Below are 13,660 nucleotides of genomic sequence, written 5' to 3'. Positions count from 1 at the left end.
GATGCCGAATAATCAGTGGCAACATTTTCCTGCACAGTCTACCACACTGAACACATACCTGTTCTCCTCTGTGTGCTGTCATACTGCTCAGTCCCCCGGTTATATGCGCTGTCACTTTCAGCAGTGGGGTTTGAGCAATTTCACCACGTTATCTCGTTGCTTTCATGTTTGGTAATCCTTTCAGAAAGATGTTTAATATCCAAAAAGTTTGGTCCTGGCCAGGCAGCATCCCCGCCGAATATTAATACACAGCGGAAGCAATTAAAGCGTCTACTTTAACAAGCTAGCAGTTAGCCATTTTGTCACGAAGAACCACTCAACGTTAACTGTGATTATTTTTACCAGAGGTTTGGTTTATGGCGATATCCGGCGGCCGGTGGGCACCGCGGTGTTTCATCTCGGGTTTTAACTCAAAACAATGACTTTTAATTTGTGTTACTGACGATAAAAACATCGTTAATGGTGACTACAGTTAGCTAACATCTTTAACAGAAATACAAACTTCTGACAGCACCGAATTAATTACGTCAACTTGACAAACAGCCAATCATGTCGCAGAGGGGCAAGAGGCAATCAGACACACCTGGGTCTGCACCATTACGACGCCGGTGTACACCATTTAACGCAGTGGTTCCCAACTGGTGGGTAGCGGTCCAGAAGTGGGTCGTGGTGCCATTCTGAATGGACTGGAAGTGACTCGCAAACGTGTCAACTTTGTAGAAAAACACACTTTATTTTAAAGTACAGTTAATTAAGCACAGAGCTTTTATTTTGAAGTGCCATTTCCTGCTGTAGAGAGTGCCGAAGTCACGCCCCTTCCGGTGAAGCTCATGGGACCTTAGATCGGAAAAAATTTCAGTGGGGAGGCCAAGCTGATAATATTGCTCTCCTCATTCACTGCCATTCATATTTTTTCCGATCCAAGGTCCCATGAGCTCTACCGGAAGGGGCGTGACTTTGGCACTCTAGAGTGAGCGACTAAAAGCCCCGTGTCCACCGAGCAGTACGGTGCGATACAGTTCAGTTCGATACCCTTTTTTCCATTTCCACTGCCAAAGATTGTGGCTAGTTTTGAGGCTCATGTAACCACTGTTCATACCGTGGAGAGTTTTATTAGTCGACTGTAACTGTGACTAAATTAAAATATGCTTTTCTGCCTCTCACAGCAGCTGGAGTCGGACTCTTTTGTCCGACTTTATCGACTGGGCCGACTGCCGGAGACTTTTAAGGTGGAACGTTAACCTGTAATGTTACTCAATGCATGAGTTGATGACGTGAATCCATCAACACACCTTAAATTTCACTGTAACAACTTTGACCATCACTTTAGTTTTTATATGACATACACTTTTAGTAATGAGTGGATCTTCATGCATTTATATATATTAAAGTTACCGTAGCTGGCAGATCCGCTGCTAAATTTCAGTGGCGAGAGCAGCTTACATGTCACCATTACCACTTGGCCCATACAAACACAATCAAGTCGGGAGCAATGGATAAGACAGAGAACTGATGAACGTCACTCAGTCTTACATAAAATCATACTGTGAACATTATTGTCCACAGGTAATTGTTTTTCAAATAGAAAGGCGACCATGCCTTTTGCCCTGTAGGCCAATAATTATGTTTGTCAGCTGACAGTAACGTGGTTCCTGACTCCACCAACCTTTGGGCATGCCCACTGATGTTTTCCCACACTCTAAGCACTTGACGTGGACGTGAGCTATTCACACAAACCTGCCTGAGACAAGAACAATGACACAATGAAACACAATTTAAAGGGGAAAAAAGCTGAGGCTGAAGTCAGGGTTTTATTCGGAAACAAGTGCTGTTACTCCTTTGAGGCTAGGAAAAGACTTGTAAGACGTTTTTATTGGTTCTGGATTATGGTGATTTGTTGTACATGAAGGCATCTGCACATTGTTTGCACGGTAGAGACTGCACATCTGGGCATTGCAGTCAATCATGGCAGACCATTTTAAAGTATTTTGAGACAAAAATCTATAGAATCAGGAGTTCTGATTGATTGATTGTGGGCTGCACAGGAAAAGTGACTTTTTATTACAAACTAACTTCCTAATGACATTTTTGTATGCCACCTTTTATGTCATACTATGAGATTGTTAATGGCATATCCCACTATACATTGACTTTTTATGACATTTTACTGCACAAAATACTTCATAATCAACAGCGATTTCATAACAGTCATATTACATTCTAGTTTTCCACCTTTTTTATACTTTTTATTTGTGAACATTTTTTACATTTAATAATAAGTAATACTAATAAGTACAGAGGCAAAAGAAAAATAAAAGTCAAGGCAAATTTTCCTAATGTAAAGTACGATATCACATATGGTTCATACAATAATCATGTGAGATCTGTCTTACTGGCTGAATAAACATAGCATCATCTCCACTGTTTTTCTCCCAATTCTTTTTGAAGTCATATGGAGTAGGTCATCTGTTCCAGATGATTGAAGTGTTTAAACAGTATTAACAAAAAGACTAGCAGTGGGGCAGTTTATCTGGAGCCAGTATTTTGCAATGGCCTTTTATACTGGCTTACAGTAAAATCTTTAGTAGATAGGTGTCATCTTTACTGAGTTTGTCAGGTATATGTCCAAGATAAAGGGAAGTGGATGTTGTACCAATATTAAAACCCAAAGTTTTTTAAATGATTGTTGCCATTTCCTTCCAGAAAGTCTGAATGGAAGGACAAGACCAAAAAGCATATTTGACTATCAGAGGAGGGATGTGTCCTCTTCAGTATATTATTATAATTACTACTAGATTCTATCCAGCCACTGACTTTAAATGGTATAGGCTAATAATGACACATAAGCAACGTCATACGACATCATGCATTCATCCAGAATTATATCCGTTTCTAAGTTACTGACTACCACTAAAACCCCAAACCCTACTTTTTTCTGTTATTAGCAGGTTGCCCCAAATGACCCGTCACCTCTATGAATATGTGTAGCCTTCACGGCAGCAGGTTTAAATTAGGGCTGATCTGACTCTTGTATGTGCAGAGAGTAAGAGACTCTCAAGAACTAATGTATAGTTACATTTTTGTATGTGTTACAACAGCTGCAGTTCATTCAATCTTTAAATGGTTAGGGATTTACAAAAGCTTTTTCACATGAAGAATAGTCCATTTTTAAAAGCAACCTTTTCACTTAACAAAACACATGGCAGCAGGCCATGTACTTTCCTCTGACGATGTCTATGTACTCTTTCCTCCCACTTCATCACACACACACTTGACACCCACCCACACCACGTTGCAGACAATGGCAACACAGCGCAGGTTGAGATCATGTATTTGTGTTGACCTTCATCCCAATGAAAAGAAAATAATTATTCTTTCTATCTGGATAGTCCAGCTTGGCTATATCTGTTCATTTGGTGCAAACACAGCGAGATTATCATCAACGACCAGTCCAGCTAGTTCCTGTGGAATGCCGTTCCAAAGCGAGTTATCTGCTTTATTTCAGAGGCTTTGGATGTGCAGAAATGGCTCAGTGGTGATAACGTCTCTCTCTTCCTGTTTCTCTTAGACTCCGCTGCCGGAGGCCCTCAATTCAAAGGACACTATGAAGCAGGTGAGTTTGCCAGAGCTGGTGAGCTGTGCTTTGGTGCATCATCTCCCTGCAGCAGAGAGTAATCCGATGTTCTCAACCCCTGCTGAACAAAAGAAGAGACACAGTGTCAGAGCAGAAGCATGATTGCAGCAAGTTTTAACATTTAAGCTCCAATGAAAACAGACATTTTTAATAAAAACGACATTGGAAATTGGATTGTCTTTGCGCTTTGGTCATCAGGATTAGTCATTATCTAGCATCTTATAGTTACTCATGATATCCTTTGTACTTCCTTACGCAAGACCTCCTTAACTATTTCATAATCAGGCTTGCGAGCATATCTGGCTTCTTGACCTTTTTATCTCTCACTCTGCAAATTAGCTGACCACCATATGACACTGGTTGGCACAGTCCTCGAATTAAGTCTTTAAACTATCACCCGCCTGGATGTTCCTCTCTGTCCTCATGGCCCTCCTGATCTCTGCTATCATCCAGAGTTGCAGTGCTTGCATCCTCTCAAACTGCTGAACTTGTTCTTTTGTTGTTATAATATCCTGCATTACTACTCAAGCAAGTCTTAAAAAGCACATTCCTAGCGGGGCATGCAGTCACAAGAGTCTAAAGGGCACTTCAGGACCCACAGTTAATTGACCCTCCCCACCCTCCCAAGCCCTGCTTCACCCAGCCCAGGCCCCTCACACTGCCTTATCTCAGTGACTTCAAGAGCATGCCAAGGAGAGAACTTTCAGAGCACTCATAGCAGAATCTGACATGGAAAGTGAAACCTGTTGAGGATCACCCAGACAGAAGAAGTGATAGAGAGGGGCCTGTTTACACCTGGTATTATCAAGCGTCTTGGGTGACCTCATCACAAGTGGGCAGCTCTAAATACAGGTGTGAATGCAACCAATGAGTCCTCAATGTATCTTGAGATCTGATCAGACCACATTAAAAGGTGGTCTGTGCTGCACATTGTTTCACCAGTGTGTATACTTCAGTTAGGGTGCTTTCACACCTGCCCTGTTTGGTTCAGTTCAATTGAACTCAATTTCGTTTGCCCCCTCGGAGCGGTTCGTTTGGGCAGGTGTGAACACAGCAATCACACTCAGGTGTGCACTAAAACAACCGAACTGAGACCTTCTTGAAGAGGTGGTCTCGGTCTGGTTACAAATGAACTCTGGTGCGGTTAATTTGTGGTGAGAACGTGTCTCGACCTCAATCTGAACCAACTGCAGTCACATGACACATTGTTTGGGTTAAACATGAGCATGTTACAGTCCTGGAGGATTATTAATGTGCACCTCCTCCTGTACTGCCTTAATATGCATATTCAGTACATCCAATGCATCAAAACATTGTTTTCTAGTTGGAGCCGCGCCTCGTTTTCAAACTGTATGGTTTGACTAAAATGAACAATGACAGCAATATAGTCCACGATGAGCAGCGCTAAAATCAACCTGCGTAGTTGTCCCTCCATTGTGACATTAGAAAGCGTCACATTTATGTTGCAAGTGTACTCTTCTTCAACGTTTGCTTTACTTGCTGGATTTTTCCCACATGGAAATTCTGACCAATCAAGAGCAGCATTCTCAATTCACAGGGATTGGCTGAGTTTGCATTAAATGTTTTGATTACAACATCCTGGAAGGGCTGTAATGTGTCCTGGGATGGACTGAAGGTTCACCTTCTTATTTAAACTCCTTGCTTATCCAACTCCATAAGCAAACTTTCTGTTGCTGCCGATACACGAGTTAGACGTGGTTAGACAAACGGTCTGTTCAATATCTGCCCAGTAAGCTGAGCTAACATAGCCGCAGTTGTTAAACTCACACAAATACATTAAACGGCTTGACTCAGTTGTTATACCTCATAGTAGCTCTTAGGTAACATTAGCAGTGCGATGCTAACAGTTAGCCCTGTCACTTTGCATGTGTGGGTAGGTGGACTCTCCCTCAAGGCAAACTTGTAAATTGGTGCTACATTGTTCATATGCCTGACAAACTTCCCACCGCTTATAATCAACAAAGCATTTGGTCGTTGCAAACAGAGTTTATTTGCATCTAGAACTGGGTGAGATCTGATCACATGTGACTAATGGCAGGTGTGAGCAGACATTTAGAGCGGTCCACTGAAAGAATGGGCCCATATGTAGTCCAGACCACCTTTCAATGTAGTCTGAGCGATCAGATCTCAAGATGCACTGAGGACACACTGGGTGTATTCACATCTGTTCTTAGAGCTGTCCACTGGTGATCCGATCACTCAAGAGGCACATTAACTCCAGGTGTAAACAGGCTTAGAGAAAGCGAGTGCATTTCAACCCCAAAGAATCAATGCCTGCGCAGTGTGTTTTGTTCTGGAGAGAGAAGAAAGAGAGGACAGAGTACTCATGTCTGCAGGAAGCGGGTGTTGCTAACCTCTCTGAGCTTTGTTTGGTTGCTTGGCAAATGTTGGCTCCAGATTCTTAAATCACTAATGAGCATCATACATTCTGATAGCACTGTAAAAGACAGATTGTTTTTAATAACCTGTGTTTGATTGTGCTCCAGTTTATAAATGTTTCACCATTCTTGTTCACATGCTTACGAGTTACTGATCTTCGCATTTAGAAGTACTTTTTTTTTTTAGTTGTGTGACAAAAGTTTGACATTTTCCAGGCAACTCCTGGAGAGTGTAATTTTTGTCAGAAAAGCACCAAGGTTGCTCTGTTTAGAGGTACAGGACTTTGTGGATTACACAAATACATATACATAGCACAGTTATATAATATGTTTGTGTTCTTTTGGCAATTTTCCCATACACATCTAGCGTAGGTCATCAGTGTAAGTTCACATAAACTACAGCTATGACTTAAAAGATCTGAAACTGATGCCAAATGACCTGATCAAAGGCCTGGAAAAACCCATATCAGTCATACTGCAGCATGGAAATGTTTTGAAGTATGGTCTTGTACTTTCCTCATGTAAGATGGCAAAAGTCAGGTATCTGAAGTCCACAGGGCTGCATAACGCTCCTCGTCAACTCACACAGTGTTTATCTGAAGCTGCTTCTCACACAACACAGCCCACCTGGGTCACAGAGAGAGTAGGAAACAGAGAAATGTCTCGCCTACAGAGGAGACAATGAATAACTGTGCTCATCATCATTCCACCCCACAGGACAAATGCATGAAACCAAACCACTGCACACTTAAATCAGCCAGGGCGAGACTGAAGTTAAAGAGAAAAATACACAGGATAGATCATGTGATTGTGTTGGGATAAATACAATCACTGTCTTCCTTCAACCAAATGCCTGTTCATTCCTGTGTGATAGTAAAGACTCGCTGTAGAGTGAGCAAACTGTAAAGCAGCTGTTCTGCAGCCAGCCTTGCAAAAACAGGTGTAATTTAGGATTATAGGCAAATATAAAATATGTTGATAGTTCAAGTGTAAACCAATATGAAGTCGATCACTTCACTTGACATTAGCAGACTTAAAGCACTTTCTAAGTATACGCTGTTGACTGCAAAATGACCTCAGCAGCACAATGGAGTCATAAAATGGGTTATAACTTCCTGTACAAGCCTTACAGATGGCCCATACATCAGTGTTGGTCACTGCACACTGGCTGAGTGTGTATTGTACTTGGGAAAGGTGTTTGCTCTGTAATTCAGCTCAGCTGGAACAATTACCTGTGGGTTATAGTTCTTAGATAACATGATTAGGTGACCTACATTCAGACAATAAACACCGGTTCACGGCAGACAGGCAGCGCTGAAATGAATCACAGGAGTAGAAAATGTTTCTGCATGTTAATGTGATGGTCAGGCTGGGCGGCGGGGGCTAGGCTCCCCCTCAGTGATATATGGCTTTTGATATTGTTTTTAAAAGGACTGGGTTAGGTAATGGAAAATTGCCTCATCAAGAAAATAAGTTTTGGAGCTGACATGCCTGAGAACGTGAGTCCCAGGGGAAAATGGGCCCCTGGGAATACTGGTGACCTCTAGACAACATAGCTCCAGAGGGGCACAGCAGACGCCTGGGGGCACATTTACTCTGCTGATGTCAAGTCTGGGAACGGGCTGATGTGGGTGTGATAGGTTGAAGTGTGTGCTGTGCAGTGGTACCCACAGTAGTCTGTTATACTTGTCATAGCCCCCAAAGAGCAAAGGTCCTGTTGGAGTCATTAAGGCATGGGTCAGTAGATAGCTTTTATATCCTGAATGAGTTGCAGAAATCTAGAGGAGGCAAAGGGTGCATGACGTTTCTGATAGCTGTTTCCTCACATTGCGACAGGGTTCAGTATTTTTCAGCCTGGACCCCAGTTCCCCACGTTTTCGTGTCTAAGAGAGTAATGGAAACAACAATTTTTAAACTGGTCCAGTATTAAGTGAGACTTGTTTTGCCTGTTTTGAAACAGGCTGCAACGTTACAAATCGGGGCATGTTCGCTCCGTCAATTAACGTCCAGTAAAAGTGCTTGTTTTGTCACTGACAGGCCCCGATTGTTATTTTAAGTGCTGACAACTAATGGAAAGGATTCCTATAGAGATTTAAATAAACCTGAAGAGTAAGATTCTTTTTTTGTTTAACCAGAAATAGCCCTGAAATTTCTGTTGCCAAACTACCAGACTCCATTTAAAGAAACACAAATTTTGTCATTGTAAAACACACTTCATTAAAAGCTGACAGAAAAAAAATTAAACTGATAATTATCATCTTGGTTTGTCTTTCCACTGTTCCAACAATCACCACTTCTAGGTTGGTTGAATCAAACCCTTATTTACCCAGTTAGATGTGAAAATATGCTGCCTCTATACAAGCTAAAATTAGTCTTTATTCAAATGGAGTCTGGTGGGTTGGATGAGGGCAGTGCTGGGGCTGTTTATGGTTAAACAAAGAGGATCTTAATATTAAACAAACAGGTCTATCTCTGTAGAGAATCTTTCTGAGAGTTGTCAGACACTTGGAATAATAATCTGAGCCTATCAGTTGCAAAAACAAGCACTTTTAGTGAACGTAAACTGACGGTGTAAACATACCACGAGTGGTTACATTGCAGTGTGTTTGGAGGCTATCAGCTGCAGCATTCTCACTCAATACTGGACTGATTTCAAAAGCTGTTGTTCCCCAGAGTCACCTACAAACAAAAACAAGGGGGAAAAGGGTCCAGATTTAAATACACTGGACGTAGAGAAGACACTGACATAGTAAATGGTCATCGTTAGCTTCTGTGTGCATCTCAAGACCACCACCCTGGGCAAATAGAAGTGGCTTGAGGAAAATCCAAAGCACAAACAGGCAACCATCTGAGTCACTCGTGAAATCACAAGACTCGGTGCAGGAAATGTGAGAGACGGAGTCCAACAGGGAGGAAGCAGAATACAAATGTCTACTTTTGACAATCTTTAAAGCTGCCGTTAGTAACTGTTTTTATCATAACTGATAAAACTGTCACTATATCCTGACAATAGTACACGAGACAGATAATCTGTGAAAAATCATGTTCCTCTGCCTCGTCTTAGTGCTTCTAATGGCATGTGAAAGAATTAAATGCACCTGAATGAAAACAACCACTCAGAGCAGAGAACTCTCTGCTCCGACAGCTGTCAATCATGTCAATAGTTGCTAACTGTGGTCAAATTGTCAAACTAGGTAGCGCTGATCAAATATGAATTAAGATTCTGTTACTGCATTGCCTATTAATTGCCTCAAGTGTTTTCAGAAACATATTTTAGTGTACTGTTTAGCTGTAAAATGAGAGGGTTTGTGACCCAGGTGAAAACAGTCGAGCCAGTGGCCAGAGCAACCTTTTTCACTTTAAAGCTAAACAGTCTGCTAGCCACTAGGCTAATTTGTGCAGTGTAAAATGTTCCAGGCTTGCGCTAATAACGTTAGCATGTTAAATTTGTGTGGAAAACGTGTCTAGTATAAGTCAATTGTTTTGTTGGTGAACCTTGTGAGTCATAATGGAGCCATATTTTGTAACACTACCTTTGTTAAATGTTGGTGTTCTACCCTACTTCATATGAGTAGAGGAAAACGAATGTATGCAATGCAAAATATCCCGTGCAAATAATGTTAGCATGTTGTTTTCGTGGTGAAAACGTGTCTAGTCTAAGACAGTTGATTTGTTGGTCAACTGTGTGTGAGAATGGAGTTTGAAACACTACCTTTATTAAATGTTGGTGTTGTTCCCTACTTCATATGAGTACAGGAAAAATCCGCTAGTTGCTAGGCTAATGTATCCAATGTAGAATGTCCTAGGCCTGTGCTAATAAGGTTAGCATGTTGTATTTGTGTGAAAAACGTGTGTGGTATCATAAGGTGTTTTGTGAAGTGTTAGGGCAACATGGCCCCCTAAACGGAGGCACAGTCCAAAGCGAGTGTTATGAGAAATCAATTGCAAGATGGCTGCCCAAGCGACAAAATAAACCCATAAATGTAGCCTATTTTCTTCGTTAGCAAGGCAAGCGTTTTGTTTGTGAATGTTGAGTTATTATGAAGCCATTTTGTGTACTTGTGTGTGATATTTTTGCTTTAAGCCGTGTTTAATGGGGAACTGCCCATTGGTTCGACAGCCCATTGGTTCGACATCCCATTGTTCCAACCATATTAAACTCATTGTTACGAAGTCCGTTCCAAAATCATCATGATGCCCTGTGGTTAAGGTCTGGTTAGGTTTAGACACAAAAACCACTTGGTTAGGGGGTCTGGTTAGGTTTAGACACAAAAACCACTTGGTTAGGGTCAGAAAAAGATCATGGTGTGGGTTAAAATGAAAAAGAAAGTGGCAAACACATAAGCCGTGAGCCTGCCTGCCTCAAGCCGGTTGCGGCGCACCATACGCCCGCCGCGAGCCGTTAAGCACCGCAGACAGTCGGACTAATGGGATGTCGAACCAATGACATGGACCCGTTTAATGTGTGTTTTGAATCAATAAAACTTTACAGCATTTCACAGAAAACCCACAGTCGATTAGCGTTTTGGAGGTGGTGTGGGCCACTTGCGTGGAGCTGACACACAGCTACAAATCTGCCTTTAGAGAACCTTCAGATCTTATTGGTCCAAACGCAGTACAAATGCCATTAGAAGCATTAAGAGGAGGCAGAGGTTTCGCAGATTATCTGTCTCATGTAGGCAACTACTGTCAGGATGTGGTGTCAGTCAGTACGTTTACATGACACTTGAAAAAAACGATTTATTGCCTTAATCTGACTATAACTGGACAACTGAAATGCATGTAAACGCATTACTCCAACTAATATCGGAGTTCTCCAACTCCGATTAAGACACTCAGATTATGCAATTGGAATTCGATTTTCTTCGGCATGTATACGCCTTAATCGGGGTTAAACTAGACAATGCATGTGCGCATGCTCTACACCACCCGCGCTGGCGTATGACCCTGGAACAGACAAGACATGCTATTGTTGTAGCCCTCCAACAGCATAAGGCGTTCTTGTCTACCTCTGGAAATCACCATGACCACGAGGGATAGCGTGCACCTTATCTGCACAATCAGTAACACGTACATTACGTACGAGATGAACAAAGCTGTACGATTATCCATCTTGCTGTTGTTCGAAAATGCCGGTCTGCCGCCTGACTCCAGTTGTTTATTATTAAGTGACGTAATAGGTCAACCGGAAAGGGGGCTGTATTAACCCGCTGAAACGACGCATATCACCACCTAGTGTTGAGGAGGAGGACATGTTCCCATCAGTAATTTGATTTTCTCAGTTGCATGTAAACTGGGACAAGGACAGAAGTCCGATGAGAGGCCAAAATCGAATTTTGAGCATAGCTCAATTAAGCTGTGCATGTAAACGTACTGAGAGTCAGCAAATATGACAGTTATTTCTGTCAAAGTTACCAACTGGAGTTTTGAGACAGTAAATATTGTTGGGTGGTAGTTTGATCCAGTTTGTTTCTGAAATGGAAGCCGAGCATGCTGCAAAGCGTGAAAAGGCCTGAAATAGGACAGGCGCATTACAGCCAAAAACAAAGCACATTCTTGTTACATAAGCCTTGCTTCTGCATCAGTGGCTGACAGGTTTTGCACCCCTGTCTGCAGCCTTTTTTTCGGTTTTAGACCAGTGTGAGTTGTGTGTATGTGTGTCAGGGGGTGGGGGGAAAGACTCGAGAGAGGTTCAAAGGAAATACACTGAGGGTGGTCAGAAAGGGAAAGTTTGCTGTCGCTGTGTGTCACCCAGAGAGTGAGTTGTAGAGGCGTGGGACTCTGCGAGGTGTGGGAGAGTTTTAAAAGAGCCGTTTTTTTCCCACATTCTCACCTCCCTGCCACCCCCACACACACACCACATTTTACTCCGACACCCACAGATATCTCCACTCGTACTGTTAACGTCCATGCCATCACACACAATCCTCACGCTGAGGGGAAATGCAAAGAAACTTGTCTGGCTCTCTTTCCCTTACACTCACACATGCACCCTTGTTTCTTTTGCTAACTTCTGTCTGTTGCCAACACACAAGCCGGCTGTTTCAGTAAACAAGACCGCCTGACTGTGTAACATACCCTACTTATGTACACTCCTTCACACACCGTTTCATCACACCAGGAAAGAGAGCACAATTCACATTAATGTCTATGGAAAAATAAAACCTTAATAGTTCAAGTGTTTCATCTTCTTTTTCATGTCTTTATAGTTTCTTTCAGATCGTGTTGTAAAGGCAGTGAGATCAGTGTATAGTGTCATGATCGAGAGGAACCCTGGACTGATCCGAGATAGAAAGTATCACCTCAAAACATACAGGTACCCATACTGGTGGTGTGACTTCCTGCATGTTAAAAATCTCTGCTAATGACATGAAGATTCACATGTTATATTTCTCTCACAGACAGTGTTGTTCTGGTAAAGAACTTGTTGACTGGCTGATGAAACAAAATGACTGCCTGCAATCAAGAAGCCAGGCAGTTGGGATGTGGCAGGTCTTGGTGGATGAAGGAATTCTTGTCCATGGTAAGAACCAAAGAGCTGAATTTTATGTAATTGTGTCTTAAAGGAACAGTGTGGAAGATTTAGGGAGATTTAGTGGCATCTAGTGGTGAGGATTACAGATTGCAACCAGCTGAAACTTCATTGTTTCTGACACTGCTCGTCGCAGCTAGGGCTGCTAAATTCGGTGGCTGACGCGAAAACACCAGTGTTTGATTTTTGTTCTGGGCACCTTAGAAACATGGCAGTGCAACATGGCATTCTCCGTAGACGAGGATGTGCTCCCTATATAGATATAAACGGCTCATTTAAAGATAATGAAAATACAACAAGTCTTATTTTCATGTGAATATACAATAAGTAAGGGGAGTCGGTGGCTTAGTGGTGGAGCAGGCGCCCCATGTACAAGGCTGTTGCCGCAGCGGCCCGGGTTCGAATCCAGCCTGTGGCCCTTTGCTGCATGTCATCCCCCCTCTCTCTCCCCCTTTCACACTTACCTGTCCTGTCCAATAAAGGCAAAATGCCCTAAAAAATATCTTTAAAAAAAAAAAGAATATACAATAAGTAAAACATACTTCTTATATTCCATTTCTGCCAATATAGCTCCCTAAATCCTACACACTGGACCTTTAAGACAAAACTACAAATCCATCTTTGCTTGGTATGCATCACACCAGACAGTTTGACTTCAGTCTTTGGCCAGCAGCCAAAATTAAGGACATATTAATATAATTTTGTCATGTGTTGGGTGGGCTAACATCTTGGCATGGATTGTAGGAGTGTGTGGAATAATTCCATAAGAAATCATGTCCTATCCTGCTATTGTTCTAATATATTCTGATAATAATGTCTCAGACTGCACTTGAGAATTTCCCAGAAGTGCTTTGAGTAGCTTGAAATCTGGTGACTGAGCCTCCTGCCAGGGCATTTGTTTTACAATGTGTTCACTCAGTCAAGTGTTCACCAGCTGCTTATGCTCTCTGGACGGGGCACTGTCTCCCTGAAAGAGGCCACTCCAATCAGGAAATAAATGCTTCATCATCAAATGAAGGAGATCACTCTGAATAAATTAATCTTATTTCCATTTATCTTGTCATTCTGGAGTTTTGTAAAGTTACTACCTGACCA

The 13,660-nt window shown here is 42.1% G+C and overlaps 1 protein-coding gene across 2 annotated transcripts in view; it reads left to right on the top strand.

Moving 5' to 3' along the window:
• The window catches only part of rapgef3 (Rap guanine nucleotide exchange factor (GEF) 3), a 43,254-nt gene that overhangs the window by 13,375 nt on the left and 16,219 nt on the right, over nucleotides 1–13,660 (top strand). For both annotated transcript variants that reach the window (XM_050065289.1, XM_050065288.1), the window contains 3 exons: nucleotides 3,569–3,613; nucleotides 12,243–12,349; nucleotides 12,435–12,556. In XM_050065289.1, the coding sequence (XP_049921246.1) occupies nucleotides 3,569–3,613; nucleotides 12,243–12,349; nucleotides 12,435–12,556 (274 nt within the window). The remainder of the gene's footprint in view (nucleotides 1–3,568; nucleotides 3,614–12,242; nucleotides 12,350–12,434; nucleotides 12,557–13,660) is intronic.

This window comes from Epinephelus moara, chromosome 16, assembly GCF_006386435.1.
Source record: "Epinephelus moara isolate mb chromosome 16, YSFRI_EMoa_1.0, whole genome shotgun sequence".
NCBI lineage: Eukaryota > Metazoa > Chordata > Actinopteri > Perciformes > Serranidae > Epinephelus > Epinephelus moara.
The sequence above is the reverse complement of the archived record's forward strand: the minus strand, read 5'-3'. Positions and strand labels throughout refer to the sequence as shown.